Raw genomic sequence first — 23,587 nt, 5'->3', positions numbered from 1 at the left:
GTATAAGTTAGGTTTGGGTTCCTTATCATGACCAGACTTACAAAAATAAATTCAGTACTGCCAAGTAGCTTCTATGATGCAAACTTAATTTGTTTTCCAATCATGCTGGCTTGTTTGTCTTCCCCGACAAATCACATGAGGGACCTCATCTCATTCATTAGCATCCTTTAAGATGATATAGAAAATTGAATACATGTGATTACATTCCTATATACTTCTGGTAATTGTCCTTTAAGGATCTAATGGCATTGTATTTCTTTGATCTTTTTACAGGAGTATTGTTTTAAACCCAGCCTATTTCCGAAACCATCTTCGTCAGGCAGCCGTGTTTAGATGTCTGGAGAGATACTCAGAAGCCGCCCGGTATTTTTGTTATAACTTTGTGAAGATTTATTTAAAGTTAAATTAATTTTACCCTCAGATTCTGGTAATAGCATAAGAGGACATTCCATTTCTCTCATGGAATATGATTTTACCCGAATTATTGTCTTATAAATGTCAAGCCAACAATTATTGAGTATCTTTTTCTTTAATTAAAGCTATTCCATGTTCATAGCTCTTAGCAAAATTCAAAGTTTCCAGCCATGAGGTCATTAATGATGATGGGAAAACTTCCAAAGACATCAGAAGTGAGCTTGACCTCTTAGTCTTGAGGATGTTCTGACTGTAACAACACAGTCTTGTGACCCGAGCTGTGGAGATGAAGTCCAATTGGGAGGAAAGGACCCTGGCAACCCAGAAGCCCACCTCTAAATAGATGGTGTCTGTTGGGTAGCCCAGGGTTTTGAGGTGTCCGGATTATCTCTTGGGTTAAAGGGAACTGAGAGAAACAGTGTCTAATGTCTTCACCCCCAGAATCTAGGTTTGCAGCAGAGTGGAGGGTTCTCACAGCAGCCTGCACACCCACTATAAGTGCCTCCCACTTGTCATAGGCAAGGCTGTTTTTCTTCCAGAGTCAAATTCGTCATGCTGATTCTTTCTCTTTGAGTGACCAATTTCCTCATGGAATTTTCTTCTTTCCTAAAGTACACTGTCTCCTAAAGTATGACTGTTTCCAGGAATTCAGTGGGAAAAAAAATATGGATAGCTTCTAGAATTCCTCCAAGCACAACTCATAAGGACAAATCCATATTAATAAGGATGAGGTGTCTAGTCTTTGTGTGGCTGTTGTCTCTAGAATGTTTGCATATAAAGCTTTATTTGAGCAGTAAATAAAATGATTCCAAGACATTGACACTATGATATGGAAGTCCACCCATCTAACATGGGTCTGTGTGTTGCTAGAAGCTCAATTAAGTGATGACTATGAACAGGAGAGTTAACACCAACTGCTTGTACTTTGCAGTCACACAACACATCATCTTTTTACTTGTGAGTTATAATCCACTTTAAAATATGAAAACAGGTCTCTATCACCCTCTTTGTATTCCATCTTCCATATACTGTTTGCTGAATGTATTTTTCTGTTGATCTTGGATATACCTTCTTATTAATAAAAAAAATCCTTTGGCACATGATTCAAGAAAAAGGGGGTTGAAGGCTAGGAACATGATTTAATTTGTAAAGTTCTTATCATAAAAACATGAAGACTTGAATTTGGATCCTCAGCACCAGGTAAAAACTCTGAGGGTGGCAGTTTCAATGCACAAATTCCAGAGGTAGAGAAAGAAGAGACTAGTATGTCTCTGGAGCTCTCTGGCCAGCCAGCCTTGCTGAGGTGATGAATTCCAGGCTCAATAAGAAACACTCTCATCTCAAAAAAAAAAAAGTAGAGATGGTTTAGGGCACCCATTGTCAACCTCTGATGCCCGCACAGAGACATACAAAAGTGCACACACAAAAACGTATATACTACACACACACACACACACACACACACACACACACACACTCAAATGAAATTTATTAAAGTTTGCTAGCTCACTACAAAAGAATCTAATACCAAGTTCCAGCATAATATCATCCTATAAAAGGTGGCTTATAAAAGGTGGCCTACTAATGTGTTGTGAATCCAATCTAAAGATCCATAGAAACCTAGCTAAACCTTGAGGCCCAGACTGCAACAGGGACAAAACCCACTAGGGGTGTCCTGTGCTAACTCAGAAATCAGGTGGTTAAACTGGAATTTAGAGGGAGGCAACTGGTAAACAACTGGAGAAATCAGGAGTTTGGGGAGACTTTATATGTTAGAAGTCAAGAAATGCACAAATCCAGGTAGGTTTGTTTGTTTGTTTAGTTGGTTGGTTGGTTGGTTAGTTAGTTGGTTGGTTGGTTGGTTGGTTGGTTGGTTGGTTTATTGTTCATAGAAGAGGGAAGTGACAGCAAACCACTGGCTATATCTTAAATCTATCAAACCTACCTGACCCAAAGCAGTGATCAGAAGTCACTCTGGGTCCCAAAGGTAGGAATGAGGAAGGAAATTAGAAGGTGTCAACATTTGCCACGCTACACCGGCACCAACAATTCCACTGTTCTTGCCATGCCCCCTACAATGAAACAGATGCATCTGTTGATATCATTTGATGACGGCTGACAAGATGCTCCAGGTGCCTTCCTATAATCATACATTATGCTGGTGTGCGTTTTCCCAACAGAGAAGTAGACACAGTTGCTATCCTGTCCAGTCACTCATGAGAGGCAAGAAATGTCTCAGTGTCCTTAGCAATCACAGCCATCAGTACAAAGTGTGCATTACACTCTCCACCACCACCAAAAAGGGAACATGGACGTCTTAGTATCTGCTTCGATGCTGGCTTCCTCATATACACCAGCACATACAGCATTCACTGTTATCAGCAAGTCTCTGGGAGATCTGGGTAGTTTGCTTCCAGAACTACAGGCACAAATGTTGAACTAACCATGATTTCCTGTAAGGTGTCAAGTAGCCAGATTTCTGGGCTTTACAGCCATCAACCAAATAAAAGCAAATGTTGATTATGTGAAGTAGTCAAAATAAAACCTCTAATCCCCAATAATTGTATTACTCAGCTAGTTTTTATCAAAATGTAGTATTTACAAGAAACCCTTGGAAGCTGAATAACTGAGGCTGTCTGAGCTTAACCACCTTTGCTGAGTAAGGGATTCCAAAGAACTAGGTTAGAAAGATTCCCAAGGTACCCGCTTCCACCAGCAAGGCAGAGGATGCTACTGTAATTAGCTGGAGAGCTCAGTCAGGTTTACGATAGGCAGGTCCCTTTATTATATGTTTCCATGGCCATCCAGAAACATCCCACCGAGTGAAAGAACAAGAACATAGTCTTGGTTGGGAGAATCAAATTAGGGCTATTCCTCACAGTATAGCTCGGTATGGATTCTGGTCATTACAGAGGAAACAGCTGGCACTGGTTAAATTGATAAAATTATACTTTCTGCAACAAAACTAAATTAAAATTTCTGTAACCACCGACATTCCAACTCACCCTGTAAAAAGAAGCCACTCTCAAAAGCTTTACCAGAAGTGATGACTACAATGCCTCTCTCTGTCTATACATATAAGAATGTCTATGGCTTTACCAGAAGTGGCAACTGTAACATCTCTCTGTGTCTTTACATATAAGAATGTCTACTACGGCTTTACCAGAAGTGATGGCTATAATGTCTCTCTGTCTACACATATCAGAATGTCTACGGCTTTACCAGAAGTGGTGACTATAACATCTCTCAGTGTCTATACATATAAGAATGTCTATGGCTTTACCAGAAGTGATGACTGTAACGTCTCTCTGTCTACACATATAAGAATATCTATGGCTTTACCAGAAGTGGTAACTATGACATCTCTCGGTGTCTATACATATAAGAATGGCTACAATGTCATAGAATGTTTTTCAAATCTTGCCTTCCTCTCCTAACACACATGAGTATGTGTGTGCACACATCCACACTGCATTTGGTACTACCTTAATTAGGAACATGATAATATTTTTTTTAAATACTCAGAGACATAAAAGCAAAAAAAAAATCACAGTTCTTTGAAGAGAACTGACAACAGATGAATGGCCTGGTATCTTCCACCACTGTGTGGTCAAAAGTAGCTCAGTGCCTAGAAAATACCATGCACCAGTTAGGGGTTAATGTATTATTATAGCTAGTTATCTAGTCGGTGGCAGTAAGTGGTTGTTTAATAGTCATGTCAGCAAGTAGATATTACATTAAACTGAAGATAGGGCCTGGTCCAAGGCTAGATAAGAATGTACACACAATATTGAAGATCATGTGATATATGCCAACTCCTGTAGTGAAAATATGCAAAGAGAAAACCAAAAATGGTATTGTACTGTGCATGAAAATCCAAAGTGCAGGTAACTCGAAAGATAAATGAGCAAAAAGCCTCCGTATCCATCACCATCATCAGTGAAGAATTAGTTGTGTGTTTCTAAATCTTTGAGCCAGAGCAGCAATACCACACTAAATGGCTTGCAAAGCCAGACAGATTGTGTGTGTAGTCATATCTGAATTTCAATTATAAGACATGAGAGTCAGTTACAAGATGCAAGGATGTAGCCAGGCGGTGGTGGCACATGCCTTTAATCCCAGCACTCGGGAGACAGAGGCAGGCGGACTTTGTGAGTTCAAGGCCAGCCTGGTCTACAGAGCAAGATCCAGGAAAGGCGCAAAGCTACACAGAGAAACCCTGTCTCGAAAAAAAAAAAAAGAAGAAGAAGAAGGAAAGAAAGAATGAAAAAAGAAAAAAAGGCTGCAAGGATGTTCAGGTGTAGTGCCACATGCTTGGAATCTCAGCACTTGAAAGACAAAGGAAGAAAGATCATTATTTCGAGGCCAGCCTAGGCTACATAGCAAGTTCCAAATCAGGTTTGGCTATATAAGACCATATCTCAAAACAAAACAATGAACAAATGTAGATAAATAGAAAGAGAGAGGGGGATAGATAGATGATAGATGATAGAAGATAGATAGATAGATAGATAGATAGATAGATAGATAGATAGATAGATAGATAGATACAGACAGATAGACAGATATGTTTTAGTTATTTTTCTATTGCTTTTACAAGATATCATGACAAACATGACTTATAGAAGGAGTTTTGGGAGGCTTATATTTTCAGAGGGTTGGTTAGGGTCCATGATCATCATGGTGGGGAGAATGACAGCAGGCAGGCAGCAGGCATGATGCTGGAGCAGTAACCGAGGGCTCACATGCACAAGGCAGAGAGAGCTAACTTGGAATGCCATGTTTCTTGAATCCTCAGTATCCATTCCCAGTGACATATCTCTTCCAAAAAAGGCCACACCTTCTAATCCTTCCCAAACAGTTCCAACAACTGAGGACGAAGTATTCAAATATATGAGTGTATGAAGGACAATCAAATTTAAACCACCACATTTTATATATTAGATTAATAAATTGGAGTGGTCATGAAAACTTACTTCAAAGTTGACACCATGATAATTAAAGTGTATATTTTTAAGAATCACACCTAGAATGTAGGAAAAAAAATACAAAGCATGTAGTCATCTGCCCACAGGTCCTTCCAAAGATAATACCTATTGCTTAAATCTATATAAAGAGGCTATACCAGGATGGAGGCTCAGTTTCTAAGATCTCTTGAGACTTTGAAACACAGCTTTCCAAAAAAGCTCTTGATGTACATATGGTGTCACTCATTGCGTTTTGTTTTTTTTTTAAATACATTGTCACTTTAAAAAGTTGAGATGAGGGGCTGGAGAGATGGCTCAGAGGTTAAGAGCACTGACTGCTCTTCCAGAGGTCCTGAGTTCAATTCCCAGCAACCACAAGGTGGCTTACAACCATCTGTAATGAGGTCTGGTGCCCTCTTCTGACCTGCAGTCATATATGCTGTATACATAATAAATAAATAAATCTTTAAAAAAAAAAAAAAAGTTGAGATGAAAGCCGGGCAGTGGTGGTGCACGCCTTTAATCCCAGCACTCGGGAGGCAGAGCCAGGCGGATCTCTGTGAGTTCGAGGCCAGCCTGGGCTACCAAGTGAGTTCCAGGAAAGGCGCAAAGCTACACAGGGAAACCCTTTCTCGAAAAAAGAAAAAAAAAAGTTGAGGTGAAGCTGGAGAGATTGCCCACTGGTTAAGAACACGAGCTGCTCTTCAAAGGACCCAAGTTTGATTCCAGCATCTCACAACCACCTGTAACTCCAGCTCCAGGGCAATCTAACACCTCTGGCCTCTGCACTCATATACCTACACACATGCACATAAGTAAAATTAATAAAAATAAATTTAAAAAATAGGTAAATACAAAAGCAATTATCTAAAATACACACACAAATAATGAAAATTTAAAAGTTGAAATATTTCCATTCAAAGATATTCCATTGAAGAATGAGTTTTCCAATAACCAGTATGCAGAGCTCTCCAAATTTAAAGTTCATTAAAAACCTATTTTAAGAAAGATTATTTGCAAGATATAATAAGTTCACACCTATGGCAGGAGGGCTGCCATGCACTCAAGAGCAGAATCGACAACATAGTGAACAGGGGCCTGGGTAAAGCAGTGAGACCCTATACCAAAGAAATGAGGTGCACACAGGGTGGCTCAGCCATAGGTGAGACCATCTGTGAAAGAAAAAGGAAAGAGAAACAAAACTGTCTGTTAGGTGTATTTCAGTGACATAAACTTACTTTCTGATGCATATACTCTTTATTAATTTGTTCAGCAACGGCTTGCACTGAGCTTTCTCACACGTGTGCCATTGTTCTTTGTCTTTGTTTGCCCATCCTTTGCCCCACTCCCCTCAATACTGCCTCCTCTGTGTTTGTGTCACACATATTCCATTCCCCACTCTTCCTTACTACATATATGCAAAGCTGAAATTCAACATATGAGAACATGCAAGGTTTATCTTTCTGAGACTGGCTTATTTTCCCTCCACTCTCCTTAAAATGTCACAATTTCATTCTTCTTCACATCTGATAAAATTCCACTATACGCTGGGCGGTGATGGCACACGCCTTTAATCCCAGCACTTGGGAGGCAGAGCCAGGTGGATCTCTGTGAGTTCGAGGCCAGCCTGGGCTACCAAGTGAGTTCCAGGAAAGGCGCAAAGTTACACAGAGAAACCCTGTCTCAAAAAACTAAAAAAAAAAAATTCCACTATGCATATGCACCACACTTTCCCACCCATTCCTCTGTTGGTGGACCTCCAGGCTGGCTCCAAATTTCGGCTATTATGGATAGTGCATGTATCTCTGTTGTATGTATGACACCTATATATCTTTCAGGTATATACCTAGAGTAGCACAGCTGAATTAGACATTTACTCTAGTGCCCCACCTGCAGGGCTACAACGGGTTCTCGACCACCCTAAGGAGGGAATGTAGGGACAGGAGATACAAAGGAAAGACACCAAGTCTAGATTCTGATCAAGGTGCCACTTTATTTCCTTCCACAAAGGTTTATATAGTTCCTGCAGGGTGGGGGGAGCAAGAAGCTGTCATCTGCATAAGGTAGGGCAAGCTAACAGGATTTTTGTATAGGATGTTTACAGGATGAGAGGGTCAAGGGCTCTGACTCAATGTCCTGTTGCTAGGCAACCTGACTGTAAGCTGATCTAGTTCCCTGTCTTATGGGGGTCTGTATTTTTCTACTAACTAGAGATTCTGTCCTTGTCCCTGACACTCTAGTTTCAGACCTTCCATACTGGTTTCCAATTTACACCCTGACCAGCAATTTACAAAAATACCTCTTTCCCCACATCCTCAACAGTATTTGTTACTGATTTTGATGATAGCCATCCTAACTGGGTGGGGTTAGATAGAATCTCAGTGTAATTGTAATTTTCATTCTTCTGGTATCTACAGATGGGTATTGAACACCTTTTCAAATACTTATTGGCCATTTGTTTTCTTCCTTTATCAAATATCCATTCAATTCATTAGCTCGTTCATTTATTTAATGGTTTGAGTTTGGTTATTTAATTTGGGGGTTATTTGTAGATTCTAGATATTAACATAGTGTCTAATACATAGTTGGCAATTTTTTCTCCCATTCTGTGGCTGATGATTAACTCTGTTGATTGATTTTTTTTTTTTTTACTGTGAAGAGGATCTTTAATTCCGCTTGTCAATTCCTAGTATTATTTCCTGTGCTATTAGAGTTGTTTTCAGAATGCTTTGGTCTGTGCATGTATCGTGAAGTGTTTTCCCTTGTATTTACCTGTACCTGTAACCATTTTCAAAGTTTCAAGTCTTTTGTTAGGATATTTAATGCATTTAAATTCTATTTTCATGAAGAGTGAGGTGAGGATCTAGTTTCATTCTTTTACATTGGAAATCCAGTTTTTCCAGCACGCTTTGTGAAAGAGGCTGTCTCTTCTCCAGTATGCATTTGAACGTCTTACTCAGATACTCTGGGGCTGTATCTGCGCAGTTTGTATATGAGTCTTTGCTGTGGTTGTCATTTTTGTGCCAGTGTTATGCCTTGTTAGTTACTACAGCCCTGTAGTATGATTTGAGGTCAGATATCACAGTCCTTCTTTCTACTTAGGATTGTTTTGGCTCTTCAAGGGTTATTGTGCTTCCAAATAAATTTTATGATTTTTTTCCTAGTTCTATGAAAAATCTCATTGGAAATTTGATAGAAGTTACCTTTAATTTGTTAGATTTCTTTTGGTAATATAGCCATTTTCATAATATTAATTCTGACTTCCATGAGCATGGGAGATCCTTTGGTCTTCTAGTGTCTTCTTCAATATTTTCAATACCTTAAAATTTTCATTGCAAAAGTATTTTACTCCTTAGGTTAGGATCATTTTTGTGTTTTTACCTCTCCTAGCCTGTGTTTGAGAGTCTTTTTGGTTGGCTTTTGTAGGTTTTTTTAAACTTATTGTAAACAAATTTCTTCACCTTTATTTTTCAACAAGTTCATTACTGGCATATAGGAAAGCTATTGGTTTTGAAATTTAATTTTGTATCTAAACTACTTTACTGAAAGTGTTTATGAGGGAGACATGAAAGTTTTCTGTTGGAATCTTTACCGTCTGAAGTTTAGGACCATGGCTCTGAAAATACTATGGTTTGACTGCTTCCTTTCCTGTTTGTATTTCTTTCATTTCTTTGTCTTATCTTACTGCTCTAGTGAAGCATTCTAGAAATACATTGAGTGAGAATGGAGGAAGTGAATACTCTTATGTTTGATGTTAGGGGAAATGCTTTTAAGCTTTTTTTTCCTATTTAGTATAATGTTGCCTATGGTTTTTCATGTACACAGCCTTTAATTTGTTAAAATATATTCCTCTGTTCACATGTTCTTTGGGGATTTTTGCTGTGATGGGTGTTAAAATTTATCAAATACCTTTTCTATATCTATTAAGATTATATTATGATTTTCATCTTTGAATCCATTTCTGTGATTTTTTTTTACTAATTTACTAAGTTGCAAATTTTGATCCACCCTTGCATTCTAAAACTTACTTTATCATGAAAGATTTTTTTATGCTTTTGTGAATTTGGTTTATAAGAATCTTATTAAGTTTTGCAACTATGTTCATTGGGAAAATTGATTAATAGCTTTCTTTTAGTGGGTATCTTTATTCAGTTCTGATCTCAGGGTAATGCTTGCCTTACAGGCTGACTTTGGTAGTAGTCTTTCTGTTTTATGGAACAGTTTAGAGAGTGTTACCATTGGACCTTACCTAAAGCTTAGACAGACTTTAGCCCAGAGTTCATCTAGTCCTAGTCATTTCCTTGTTTCTGCTGCTTTAATGGTTTGCTGTGGGTCTGTCTACACTGTTATGCCTCCTTGACTTAATCTGTAAGCAATATGTGTGTAGGGATTTATTCACTTTTTCTATACTTTCTGGTTTTTAATACAAATTTTAACAATATTCACTAATGTCCTATGAATTAGATGAAATATTATTATTATTAGAGATAATAACCACCCCTTCTTATGTGTAATTTTATTAATCTGGGTCTTCTCTGAATCTAACACCCTTTCATCATAAAGACCCCTAAAACACTAGGAATAGAAGGAACTTATCTCAGCATAATACTTGCTGCTTCTGACAGAGCTACAGCCAACATTATATTAGATAGGGAGAAACTCAAATCATTTGTACTAGAAACCTGGGTCTTCATTTCTCCAAAATTATTCAACATTGTGCTTGAAATCTTAGATACAGCAATAAGACAAAAGAAGAAATAAAAAAGGATATAAACTAGAAGGGAAAACATCAAAGAACCTTTATTTACAGATGGCATGATTCTATACAGAAGAGTCCCTAGAGACATTGCCAGAAAACTCTTATATCTTCAGCAGAGTAATGATATACAAAATCAATATACAAAAATCAGTAGCCTTTATGTATGCCAATAACAAACATACAGTAAAAGAAATCAAGGAAACAATCCTATCTACAATTGCTTCAAAAAATAAACAATACTTTGGAATAAACCTAACTAAGGAAGCAAAAGACCCCTCTAAGGAGAACTTGAAATCAGTAAGTAAAGTCAGAAAAGACTAGAAGATGTAGAGGTGGTAATTTTCATGGACTGTAGGGATTAATGTGATGGAAACAGCTATGTTTCCAAAAGCAAGATAGATCCAGTGCAGTCCCATCCAAACTTCAAATACATTCTCTGAAGAAACAGAAGTCTTAAAATTCATGTGGAAGCACAAAAGGCCCTAAAGAGTTAGAACAATGCTGAGCAAATTGATGAAGATGATGATGATGAAGATAATGATGAAGGTGATAATGAAGATGATGATGATGCAGGTGTTAACACCATACCTGATTTCAGTTTAAACTGCAGAGTCATAATAACAATAGAAAAAAAACAAAATGTAACAAAAAAACACAGCATGGTGCTAGACAAAACAGACACACAGACTACTGAAATAGAACGGAAAAGCCGGGCATAAATCCACACAACTTCAGCCACTTGATTTTTGGAAAAGACACTAAAATAAATATTGGAAAACAACCTTTTCAACAAATAGCACTGGGGAACCTGGATATCAACATGTAGAAAAATAAAACAAGATCCTTGTTGCTCATCCTGTATAAAGAATTTATTCTAAATGGACCAGAGGCCTCTTTGTAACACCCTGATCCTCTGAACTGTCAGAGGAAAAGGTGAAGAAGACATGGGCAGGAACTTCCAACTACGATGCTGGTCAGTGGCCAAATAACACCAACCCCTGACAAATGGGGCTCACGAAACTGCAGTCTGTTCAGAGCTAAGGCCACAGATAATCCAAGGGAAAGATGGCAGAAAATCTTTGCTGGCTGTACATATGACAGAGGATTAGTGTCTAGACTACACAAATAACTGAAAAAACCTAAACAAGAAATTAACCAAATCAATAAATGAATTAGTAGATGAACAGACAGTCTGAAAAAGTAAAATACAAATAGCCAATAAAAATGGATGAAATGTTCCACCTTGGGAGCCACCGGGGAAATGCAGATTAAAGCTACATTGAAGTTCCATCTCTCTCCTCAGAATGTCAGAAAACAAACTACAAAAGGTGGTGAGGGTGTGACACAGAGGGAACTGTTGTTACACTAGTGAGAGTCTACACAAGTCCAGCCACAATAGAAAGCAGTGTGGTACTTCCTCATAATAAGCTAAAATTGTTCCAGCTATACCACTGCTGGGTATTTAACCAAATCACAGAAGTCCATGTGAGTCACCATTCACAAGAACTAAGTTATGGAGCCCATTTAGGTGTGTGATAACAGCAGAGTGGATAAAGAAAGTATGCAAGCATACACAGTGGAGTTTTTCAGCCCTAAAAAAAAATAATGTAATTTACCGGAAATAGACGATGCACTGAAGATAAGCAAAGTAAGCCAGACTCAAACAGGCAAGCACTGTACTTGTTTTCTCATCTGTGGTTCTGAGATTTTACATGGATACAAGACACTACCTGTGTATGTATTCCATAAAAGTAGAAACAAAACTATTGTGGGAGGAAGAAGAAAGAACAGAGGTGACGGAGTAGATGGACATGAAGAGAATATGCTCGATGTATATACATGTGTGGAAATGTTTTGTGTAACACAGCATCATGTAAAATGAATATACACAATGAAAAATTGTCAAACTATGTCAGGATTTTAAAAGAGTGCAAGAAAGAGGATAAAATGTGAGAGCAGCTTTTCTGGGGTCTTCAGATATTTGGGATTGCCAGTTATGTCCATGGAGGCGGGGTAGTTGAACTCCTTGCCTTTGCTGTAGTTTATGCTGGTGACTGCCGGTGAGCCAGGCTACCGACCCCCGAGCTGGCTTTGCTCTAGTGTCTCCCTTCTTTGCTCACCAGAGGCCTCTGCTGGCCACACTTAGCTTTGCAGTCTGTTGCCGGGCAAATGCTCCCATCCTTCTGACACTCGGGGTGGCTAGTATCCTCATGGAGGGTGTGAGAAGCAACAGTACTGGAGACAGGCAGGAGAACTGTTTCTCTTTGTCGAGACCACCTGAGTATTAGTCAGTCCACTGCAGGGATGCAATTTCAACGTAAAACAAACCATCAGACCTTCAGAGTCGTGGGCTCTACAGTGGAGGACAGGAGAGGACAGATGGCCCAGAGGTTGGTTTACCCACTGGCCTCAGATTCAAGGTTTTCACATTCCAGGGTTATTGTCGGTAGAAGAGATCTGTTCCCCACCACTGAGGGACTGAGGGCAGGGTTGCTGTGCCCACGAGTTCCGCTGCCTGAGTCGATGGAGTTTCTTGGCATCTACACTTCTTGTCAGAGACTGTCTCTCTCCTTCTGCACAACAGCACCCCGGATATACTGCTTACCCTGCAACTGTGGCATGTTAAGGCCCCTAACTTGTGGTTGTCCCCACTCTCAGACTCTCCGGGTAGCCTAACGTTAAACAGTGGTGCTCGTGTGGAGGTGTAAGGACAACTCTGAGGAGTGATCTCTCTCCTTCCTCCATGGGGGTTTCGGGGACAGATGTCGGGTGGTCGGGCTGGGCAGCAGGGCCTTCGCTTGCTGAGCTAGCTCACTCAGCACTCTTATTTAATATCATACACTGTGTGCTATGATGAAGAAACAGACTGACAGGTGATCCCAAACTGTCTTACTGTCTTCTTCTGCCCTTTTCTTTTCTTTTCTTTTTTGGTTTCTCTGTGTAGCTTTGTGCCTTTCCTGGGACTCACTTGGTAGTCCAGGCTGGCCTCGAACTCACAGAGATCCACCGGTTCTGCCTCCCGAGTGCTGGGATTAAAGGCATGCACCACCACCGCCCAGCTTCTTCTGTCCTTTTAAAAGTAATGTCCTTACTCAAGCACTGGATTTCAGAGCAATTTTGTATTACAGTGACTTTTGGGGTATAACTATGACAAATAGATAAAATTATGGCAGTTGTTGCTGTGCTAGTTTTCTCCCCCTTGCCCACTTCTCAGCGTTGACCTCTACTCTCTGCCCTCTGAGCTTCTGACACTTTATATTTGCTCCTCTTTCAGCGTCTCAGGCCACCGCTTCATCCTCTGCCAATGACACATGGAAACTCTGCATTGGAAACTGTAGCTAATGCAGCAGGGTTGGTGTCTTGAAAGTGGAACCATAGAGACTGTACTTAGAGGGCTGGATCGCGAGGATAACCCTGCATGAGTAGATTGATGCTGTCATCGCAGGCGTAGGTTAGTTACTGAGGCAGGATGTTCCTAATAAAGATGGATTTGCTCGGTCTACTCCCTTCACCATGGCATCTGAGAAGGTACAAGTTTTCTTGCCCTTCAGCCTTCCATAAGAAGGCTATCGACATCGGCCTGCTCAGCCTCTATTCTTCACATAATGTATTCCCTAGTTACTCTGCTGAGCAGTATAAAATAGGCCAAGTCTCTGAATGTTCACTGTGCCGTGTTTCAGGCCGCCGGCGTCTGCCTCCAGTGTCCTTCCTCCCTCCCTTTTCTTGCCCCAGAGAAATTAGCGTCCTTCTCCCGCGTGGGCATTGTCTGCGCACTCAGTGGATCTGCACTCGCCTGTCCGCTTCAGTGGTGCTTTTTTTTTTAAATTGATTGGTGATTACAGCTGTTTTTCTTTTCTTTGTTTTGACACTGGGTTAGGGATAATTTGAGGTACTTGAATGCTTTAGAAATCTGGTCTGTAGATGAGTGCACAACAATAACTTCTAAAAGGCAAATACATTAACACAGAGTCTTTTAGGAATAAATGGTCAGCTGTGCCTAAAGTATGACACATTAGCATATCAGTTTTTCAGTGAAGTACAAAATTTGTGTCTGGTCTAACTATGGCCATCAAGAGACCTCAGACTCATTCCTGTTTGGTTAAGCAATCGCCATTGTTACTTTATAGTATTTCAGGATGTATTCATTCATGGCTTCCTTCACTGACAAGATGGATAATAGAGGTTCATAGCGGCAGGAGCCAGTGGGTTTCATGAGGACCGGCAGAAACATGGGGAATTTGCTTGGGGGTTTTATTCCTGCCTTGCTCCTGCTCCTCCTGTTTCTTCTCGCTCTTTCCTTTGAGGTTGATCCTGCTGGAAGCAATGCATATATAAATCAGCGTCTGCCAAGGAGTGATCCAAAAATAAATTGAGTGTTCAGGAATGGAGCGATATAAAACAGTGACTGTAGATAAGCAGTCACTCAGGAGCAGGATCACAACAGCAAGCAGGGGAACCTCTGTCAGCTTTCCTAGTGTCACATAACTCTGTGATTTTAAATGAGATTATTATGTGTCTTGCAAAGGAGGAGAATATTCTGACAGGAAGACTCCAGACAAGTGACTCTGAAGAGATGATAGTAGTGTTGGGAGTTTATTGGAACCCAGTTGACTCAATTAGAAGCGTAAAACCCATTCATTCTCCATGCAAGGCATTAAAAATGCATCAGGTTTTTTAAGGTAAATCAGTTCTTACATATGCAGAGAAATAGGTTAAATAAAGTCTCTGGGCTAATTTTTGTTCATAAACTACTCACCTTTCCCTTCATCGGGGCCACTCTGCCATTGACAGAGCAGTTGTGTGTAGTCTGGCATTCATCACATGAAAATGCCTATCTGGGGCCATATGTTGGGAGATGATTGTGATCATTGATTTCACTATTAAGTGACTTTCCCATGTGTAGGTATCACAAAACTGTGTGAACCCTCACTTACGTGCTGCCAAAATGTTGTTCATGGTGTATGACTTCTAAGCCAACGTGAGTAGAGACAAAGCTCATTGTACATCATGGCCTAAGTCAATATTCCACTTCTCACCGTTCATTGTATCTTTACCTCAACAGTAGAGGTGTAGTGAGCACAATTCAGAGGGATGCATGGAACTTAAACAGTCAAGCCTCCAGTTCGTAAGCCATGTTTTGTGCTAAGAACTTTTGCAGAGCTGGGACTTGAAGAGATGGCTCAGTGGACAAGCACATCTGCTGTCCATGCAAAGCACCTGAGTTCAGTTCCCAGGACCCAGGTCCAGTGTCTCACAAGCACCGTGACTCCGGCTCTGATGCATCCAGCATCTCTGCCTTCATGTGCATAACACATGACACACACAGACATGTAATTCAGAATAAATATTTTTTAAAAAGTTACAGAATTGTGATTATCTAATAGTATAACAAAAATATTATTGCTGAAATAGCAGATAGCTAAAGAAAAGCAAGCTAAATTCAGTGTTGGGTGGGCTTTTCAGATATGCTCTAAGTTACAAGAAAATTACTATAGAAAGTCATAATTTTTCTTTAAAAATATTTTTAGAATGTCATTAAGAGTCATTTTATTGCTACTCTTTTTTTTCCAGAGCAATAATATTTGGTTTTACTCTAGGTCCCTGGACTATCTAGTCTCAGATTTTTGGCTACCCAAGTATCAGCCAGTGGTTCCATTTCATAGAGCAGACCTTAAGTCAAATCAGATATTGGTTGGTTACTCCCACAGCGTTGTGCCACTGTTTGCCCATCATATCTTGTAGGCAGAGTACCACTGGAGACTGAAGGGTTTGTAGCTGGGTTGGTGTTTGCGTTTAAAAATATTTTTGAAAGTCCTTTTGAAAGCCGTGGCTGATGGTATGGCCATTGACAAACTCATCAGAGAAAGGCAAACACTCTGCACTAATGTTTACAGTGATAATAAGAATAATGATATGCTACGAATTAGTGTTATCTTTAAACATTGCTAAAATAATTTATAAATACATAGTCCATGGACTAATATAGTACCTGAAAATATTTGTCTGCACAGTAACAGAATTCAGAGAAAAAAATTTCCTCCTGTAAATCTAACCTTGCATCTTAAAATCATATTAATACAATAATAATAACTTTTAAAAACTGGTTGGGAGTGCGAATATGGCTTAGTCTGGAAAGTGTCCACTGTGTAAGAATTAGGACCTAAGTTTGGATCCCAAGAACCCACACAGAAAGCCAGACACAGGGCTGACAAGACTGCTCAGTGGGTAAAGGTGCTTTCAGCCAAGTCTGACAACTTGAGTTCAATCCCAGGAGCCCGCATGGTGGAAGGAAAGAATCAGCTCCCACAATCTGTCTCCTGACCTCCACATGCATGCCATGGCATGTACACATTCTCTCTCTCTCTCTCTCTCTCTCTCTCTCTCTCTCTCTCTCTCTCTCTCTCTCTCTCTCACACACACACACACACACACACACACACACACACACACACAAATAAGTACATAAATGTAATTTTTAAAAAGCCAGCCACAGCATGTATCTTAACCCCAGCACCAGAGAACACAGAGACAGGTAGAGCCCTGGAGCTCATCGGCCGGCCAGCCTACCAAAGTCAGTGAGCTGCAAGTTCAGTGAGAGACTCTGTCACACACACAGAAGAAAGTATGTGGGGAGTGAGTGATAGGAAGACAGTGGATGGCAACCTTGGGCCTTACACTCGGGAACCACATACCTAGGTGAAAGTAACAGAGAGAGATGGGTAAAGGCACCCATATCTCATGTTCTAAATGGAAAGGAATGATGGCTTCTGACTGTTTTCTCCTTCAATCGATTGTCCACATGATTCCACGTTTTCTACAAAAATAAGATGTAAAGAGTAAATTAAATAAGGAAATGTTCAGCCAAAGGGGCATGAGGCTGAAGTCTGGGGGCTGCATGGGCTTTTCTGAAGGTGCTAAAAGTACGACAGACAGAACTCATCTCCGTACATCATTCTGTAGCCTGGATGATGAGAACCACATCTATGATACAGATAATGATGAGGATTAAGTGAGGATTAAGTGAGACAGTTCATATCAAGCATTTAACACAGTACTTAGCCCATCATAATACAATCTCAACTTAAACATAATCTATTGCCATTGTTTTTCTTGTTATTAAAAAATTAGAGATTTGGGGGGCTGGAGAGATGGCTCTGCAGTTAAGAGCACTGACTGCTCTTCCAAAGGACCTGGGTTCAGTTGCCAGCACCCACATGACAGCTTGCAACTGTCTGTAACTTCAGTTCCAGAGGAACCAACACCCTCACACAGACATCATTTAGGCAAAACACAAATGAACATAAAATAAAAATAAGTAATTTTTTAGAGGAAAAATATCAGAGATCTTGAGACTAGAGAGATGGCTCTGCGGTTAAGAGCACTGGTTGCTCTTCCATAGGACCCACAACCATCTGTAACTCCAGTTGCAGGGGATCTGCCCTCTTCTCTCCTCCACAATTACTAGTCATTCACACTGCACAGACAGGTGTACAACCAGAACATCAATACACAACACTCAAAAATAAGCATTTTTAATTGAAAGCCCTTGGAAGACAGATGAAGCTACTTCACAAGACAGTGATGAGGCAGAAAAGATGGCACAGTGATTAAGTGATTAAGAGCACTTGCTACTCTTACCAAGGAGCAGATTTTGGTTCTTACATATATCTGTAAGTCCAGCTTCAGGAGATCTAATACCTTGGTCTGGACACTGTGGACACACACGGACACACACACACACCACCACCACCACCACCACCACCACCACCACCACCACCACCACCACCACCACCACCAGCAGTAAAAATAAATATTTTTTAAAGAGGATGAGTTTCTAGACAGTAAACCCAAAGTGTGCTAAGCAATCACCGAGCTGTGCTGCACTCAACTATTCAATCCACCGATGCTCTCAGGATGGGCGCCTCGGGGAGTCCACTGGTGCACAGAGATCGAGAGGGCACAATGCCAGCTGGTTGGAGAAACTGGCAAGGCAAATGCTACCTATTGTCTAGTGTGTGTGTGTGTGTGTGTGTGTGTGTGTGTGTGTGTGTGTGTGTGTGTGTGAATATATCAAGAATTTTATCATCCTGTTTCATTTTGAGTGATATTTCATGTATTTCTGCTGATCATTAGAATACAGACTTTCCCAAGTTGGAGACATGAAATTTCAAAGGATTAGAGGTCAGATGGTTATGGCTCCAACTCATCTTCTTCCTTTTACATCAGTTTGGTCAAAGACAAAGACACCTTAACCAAAACTCAGATTGGAAATTCTAGCAACACACAGTCTGGAACACCAACTGATATTCCCACCCCAGTTTTTAATACTGGCATCAGATCATCAAACTATTATGCACATAAATTAACCTTGATTCCACTAATTATGAAAATTGCTTCTAAAACAAAAGCTCTGCCTCCAGATCCGAATGCTCAGAAATGATCTACCCTAGAGAATTGTAGTAGAGACAGAGAGAAGTGTGCCCCGCTCCCAGAAATGGCTATAAATGACCTTGGGCAAGGTAGTCAATATCTTCAACTTTCAGTTTTCTCAACCACAGAAGAGAAATGAGGCTACTATGTCACACTGGCTAGGATTGCTCAGCCACTAAAGTGCTTGCCACATGAGCATGAGGATCTGAGTTCAGATCCCCAGCACCCATATAATAGCCAGATGTGGCAATACATCTGTAGTCGCAGCACTCGGGACGCAGAAACAGAACAATCCCTGGGCTTGATAACACGAATTAGGAATTAGTAAACTCCAGGCTCAGTAAGAGGCTTGTCTCCAAATAAAAAGATGGAAAGTGGTCAATAAAGACACCCAACATTGTTCTCTGCCATCCACACAGAAACACATATCCACACAGACAAAAAATATTATGTTACAAAGTAATACTGAGAAATAAATGAAATAACAAACAAAACAGTGTCTGTCACATAGTATGCCTTCAGTCAAGATTACTGCTGTTATTATTATGCTAAGCGTTAAAAACAAATATCTGAGCCCTGGTATACTGCCCTGTGGCTACCGCAAGTTTATGTGAGCTTCCACAGCCATCATCTATGACCCTCTGTTCTGCAAACTTTATGTCCATTTCTTTGTGTGCCATATCATCATTCCTCGTAACTGCAAAGATGTCATTTTCTACTGTGCAGCTTTGAAGAACGTGTCAAATGGCATTGCTGATCATAGGCAAATCTGAAATCTGGGCTTAACTGTTTGTCACTGTTAACTATTTGGACTCCTGCATGAAAGCATGCTGCTCATGCCATCAGAGTCTGTGTGTTCGGTGATCAGTAACTCTGAAACAGTGCTGTATCCTTGTTCTCATTTTCATTTTATTAATTACTGGTGAACACTTTTAGTATTCTTTAATACAGCTATCACCCAATCATGTTTCTTCTATGAAATGCTCACTTTTATAATCATCTTTGGTACAATGTTTATGAGGTTATTTGTCTTTTTATCACTGAATCTTAAGATTTCAGTGAAATCTGCATAGCTAATAGTTTATAGAAACATTTATTGTAGGCAGCTTCTTCTGATTTATAAAAGACATTCCTTTGTTAAGGATAAGTGTAAACAGAGGCAGAGCTTGCTGTCTGTAAGCCCGGTTATACCAAATTACCGCTCAGAGGCTTATATTAATTACAAGTGCTTGGTCGATGTCTCAGGATTATTACTAGCTACAGCTTATATTTAAATTAGCCCATATTTCTTATCTATGCTTTGCCACATGGTTTGTGGCTTGTTACCTCATTTTCTCCACATCTTGCTTTCTCAGTGGCTGGCTGACGTCTGCCCCAATTCCGCCCTTCTTCATCTCTGTCCTCAGTTTGATTGTAACCTTATCCTGCTTCGCCATTGGCCAAAACTGCTTTGTTATCAGCCAGTGAGAGCAACACACATTCACAGCAAACAGAAGGACATCCCACAGCAGATAAGTCTTAATGGTTTGACATTGTGGTAATCAAATTTGATCAACTTCCTTTATGATTTTCACTGCTTGAGTTCTAAGATTCCTACTTAGTTCTATTGCTGTGATAAACACTATGACCAAAAGCAACTTGTGAGAAAAAGCAACTTCAGCTTACAGCTTACAATCCATCATGAAAGGAAGTCAGAACAGGAACTCCAGGCAAGAACTGAGGCTGAGGCCATGGAGGAGTGCTGCTTACTGATTCCCCACAACTTATCGGCCTGCTTTCTTATACAACCCAAGATCACCTTCCCAGGGGTTGCACTACCACAGTAAACTCGGACCTCCTACATCAATCTCCAGTCAGGAAAATGCCGCCACAGACTTACCTACAGGCAGGGAAGATAGAAGTAATTCTATATTTAGAGTGCCTGCTTCCCACATAACTCTAGCTTATGTCAAATTAAAAAAAAAAAAACCTAACCAGCACCTATCCCATGATAAATATGATGACCTGAGCTGAACCCACATAGTGGAAATAAAGAATCAACTCCTGAAAGATCTCCTCTGGTGTCCAAACATGTGATCTAATGGTACATGTGCCCATACATGAGTAAATAAATAAATTTTTAAAACTGAAGTTAACACCTATGCTGATTATGAAAGTTTTAAAGTTCTCCCTTTGCCTTTGAATGATATAATAATTGATTTTCATATATGATGTGACATATAAAACAGCTGTGTTTTCACCTTGTCGGAGAACTGGTTACCTTGGCATCAACTCACTGAATTCTTTTACTATTCATCTTCAAAATCAGCTCTGTCAATGTCAGTTTTCTGTATCTGAACACATTGATTTCTGGTCCTATTTAATGTATACATTAATTTGTCTATTACATTGCCAAGACTACATTATTCAATATAAGACAGTTTTATAATTATAAAAACAAGTTTTATAATCTTGGTATCTTGTAAAACAAAACAATCTTCCCAGCTGGTATTTTTTTTCCAAGAATGCCCTGTCCATTTTTCTCCTTTGGTCTTTCATGTGTGCTGTAGAAACTATTAGAACTGCAAACCAGGATGCTGACAGCTCTGTCTAGAAATTCTCAAGCAAGACTTGATGTGTTTTCCCAAGATTCAAGGCCAGTACTGGCATTAAGTCCAGTAGTTTCTTTGAAACTTTCTCTGAATTCTTTCCCTGAACCTGTTACTTCTAAAGGAAACATTAATGTGAAAAGTCCAATAGTTTCTTTGAAACTTTCTCCCAATTCTTTCACTGAGCCTGTTACTACTACAGGAAACATTAATGTGAATGATCTTTAAAATCCACATTCAGTTCAGGCTCTAGGCTTTGTCTCCTTTTCCCTATTTGTATACTGTATTAGCACACAGTTACTAAACCTCTAAGGGTTAACAATAATTTTAGGAAAAATGAAAAAAATTATATTTCAGTATAATTCTATATGAGGTTTTTTAAATACCTCATAGACATAGGAAGTAAGCAGAAACTATGTGCAAGAGCCAAAGCTGAAATAATTGAGTTTCAAACTAAATATTGATAATATCAGATAATAACTCTTGTAATTCAATGAACAGTCATGATTCAATAGTAATATAAAATGTTTTAATAAATAAGTATACAGAGCATAAAGAAAAACATTTCCTTACAGAAGAATGCCCGTTAATAAATGTAGAAGGAATGAGAGAAAATCAATATGAGCAAACACCGCAGTGATAATTGTTGTGGGCAAGATTCACTAATGGACTTCTGGTTTCCAGTCCAGTATGTAAGGAACTTAGAAGTCACCACTCCATGATAATAACAAAGAAATTGCTGATGAACTGAAAAATCAACATGTCTTCTTAAATCCATCAGGGACACAAAGTCATAGGAAATGAGCCAAATGGAAGAACAGCAGAGCTCTCTGATCTTAGCAGGAGCTACCCTTAGAAGAAACTCTTTGGTCAGACACTAACCTGCTTGGATTTTAGCAGAGTCTCATTTATGCAACAGAAATACCCAACTTTACCTTTCTGTAGCCATCCTGTTGCCCCTAAGGGTTAACGGGGGCGGGGGGATCAACAATGAAGAAGCAACTGGTGATGTTCGCAGTCCATCCACACAGGCTTCTTGAAAGATGGAGACCTCAGAGGACAGCGAGTTCTTCCTCCCCCAGCTTTCCAAAAGCCTCATCTCTTAACAGTATTACACTGGGGAGTGAGGCAGCAACAAGAACTTCGGAGAGGCACGAGAATCCCAAGGGTCATCAAAGATCGCACCTTTTCCACATACAAAATGACTCATTGCATAGTCTCAAACTCTTAACTTACTTAAGCATCCACTCAAAAGTCTAACATCTAATACTTCATCTAAATGCTGTTTACATTAGATATGGTTAAGGTAGGGTTCTGTGTGAGACAAATTGGTCCTCAACAGCGAGCCTGTGAAGCTGAAGAAGCTAGAAGGCTTCCAAAGCACAAAGTCAAGTCTAGCCTAAGATACACAGTTCCCATTCTAAAAGTGGAAAACAGAATAGAAATGGAGGCATGGGTCTCAAGTAAGTCCAAAACTCAATTGAGACTTTAAATACTAAGGCCCCAGAAAAATAATGTTTCCTTCATGCCCTACTTTCTGGGCGGATGATGGTGGATATTAGCCCCCATGTATTCTAGATATATGTACTCCATGGTCTTGTGCAGGCCCTACCATGTGCTTGTCCTTGTTTCAGGTGTTCCTATAAGTCACACTGAAACCACACATTGGTGGCTCTTCAGTTCTGAGGCCTCAAAGAAGCCATGTCCTCACAGGCTGTGTTGGTCTTTGCCCTGAGTAAAGGTTCCAATGGTTCAACCCTATGACACTCCACTATCTGTGTCTCAAGGCTCTCCAGGAAATACTTTGAAACTTGCAAAGCTAGCCTTGTCCATACGACCCTTGAATTCTTCACATTTTAGAGGTATCACCACATGGATGCACCAGAATTCACTCTGTTGCTTCTGGAAGGGTTGCCCATAGTACAGGATCCATTTGGATCCATTTGGATCCATTTGGCATGTGCATAGATAACTGAGGATTTGTGTACTGGAATATGGAATATTCCTTCTGAGCCCTTTTCAGAATGGTCTTCACTGTTCTTATGCCTGTCCACAGCCACTCGATTACCCTCCAACAACCTGTGGCTTTCTCTACAGCTTACTTCTTCTGAATCCTTGCCAGAACAATCTCTATCTCTTTTTCTGGCATTCACCTCTAAAATATTACAGCCTTTGCCTGTTATCTAATTCCAAACCTACTTCAGTATGTTTTGTGGTATTTATTATAGCAGTACCCCACTCTTGTACCAATTTTGTCCTGAATCTGCTCAGGATCCTATGTAGTATGTAAGAAAGGAGAATTGATTCTTTGAGGCTCTGGAGCCAAAAAAGTCCAAGATCAAGACACCAGCAGGGTTATGTCTAGCAAAGACCTACCTATAGCAGATGACTCCATATGTGCACTGAGGTGGTAGAGAGCACAAAACAGA

The 23,587-nt window shown here is 40.0% G+C and overlaps 1 protein-coding gene across 2 annotated transcripts in view; it reads left to right on the top strand.

Annotated features, from left to right (window-relative positions):
• The window catches only part of Spata16 (spermatogenesis associated 16), a 286,709-nt gene that overhangs the window by 116,172 nt on the left and 146,950 nt on the right, over window positions 1-23,587 (top strand). For both annotated transcript variants that reach the window (XM_016000865.3, XM_006971179.4), the window contains exon 4: window positions 274-363. In XM_016000865.3, the coding sequence (XP_015856351.1) occupies window positions 274-363 (90 nt within the window). The remainder of the gene's footprint in view (window positions 1-273; window positions 364-23,587) is intronic.

Source organism: Peromyscus maniculatus, chromosome 6 (assembly GCF_049852395.1).
Source record: "Peromyscus maniculatus bairdii isolate BWxNUB_F1_BW_parent chromosome 6, HU_Pman_BW_mat_3.1, whole genome shotgun sequence".
NCBI classification, from domain to species: domain Eukaryota; kingdom Metazoa; phylum Chordata; class Mammalia; order Rodentia; family Cricetidae; genus Peromyscus; species Peromyscus maniculatus.
The sequence above is the reverse complement of the archived record's forward strand: the minus strand, read 5'-3'. Positions and strand labels throughout refer to the sequence as shown.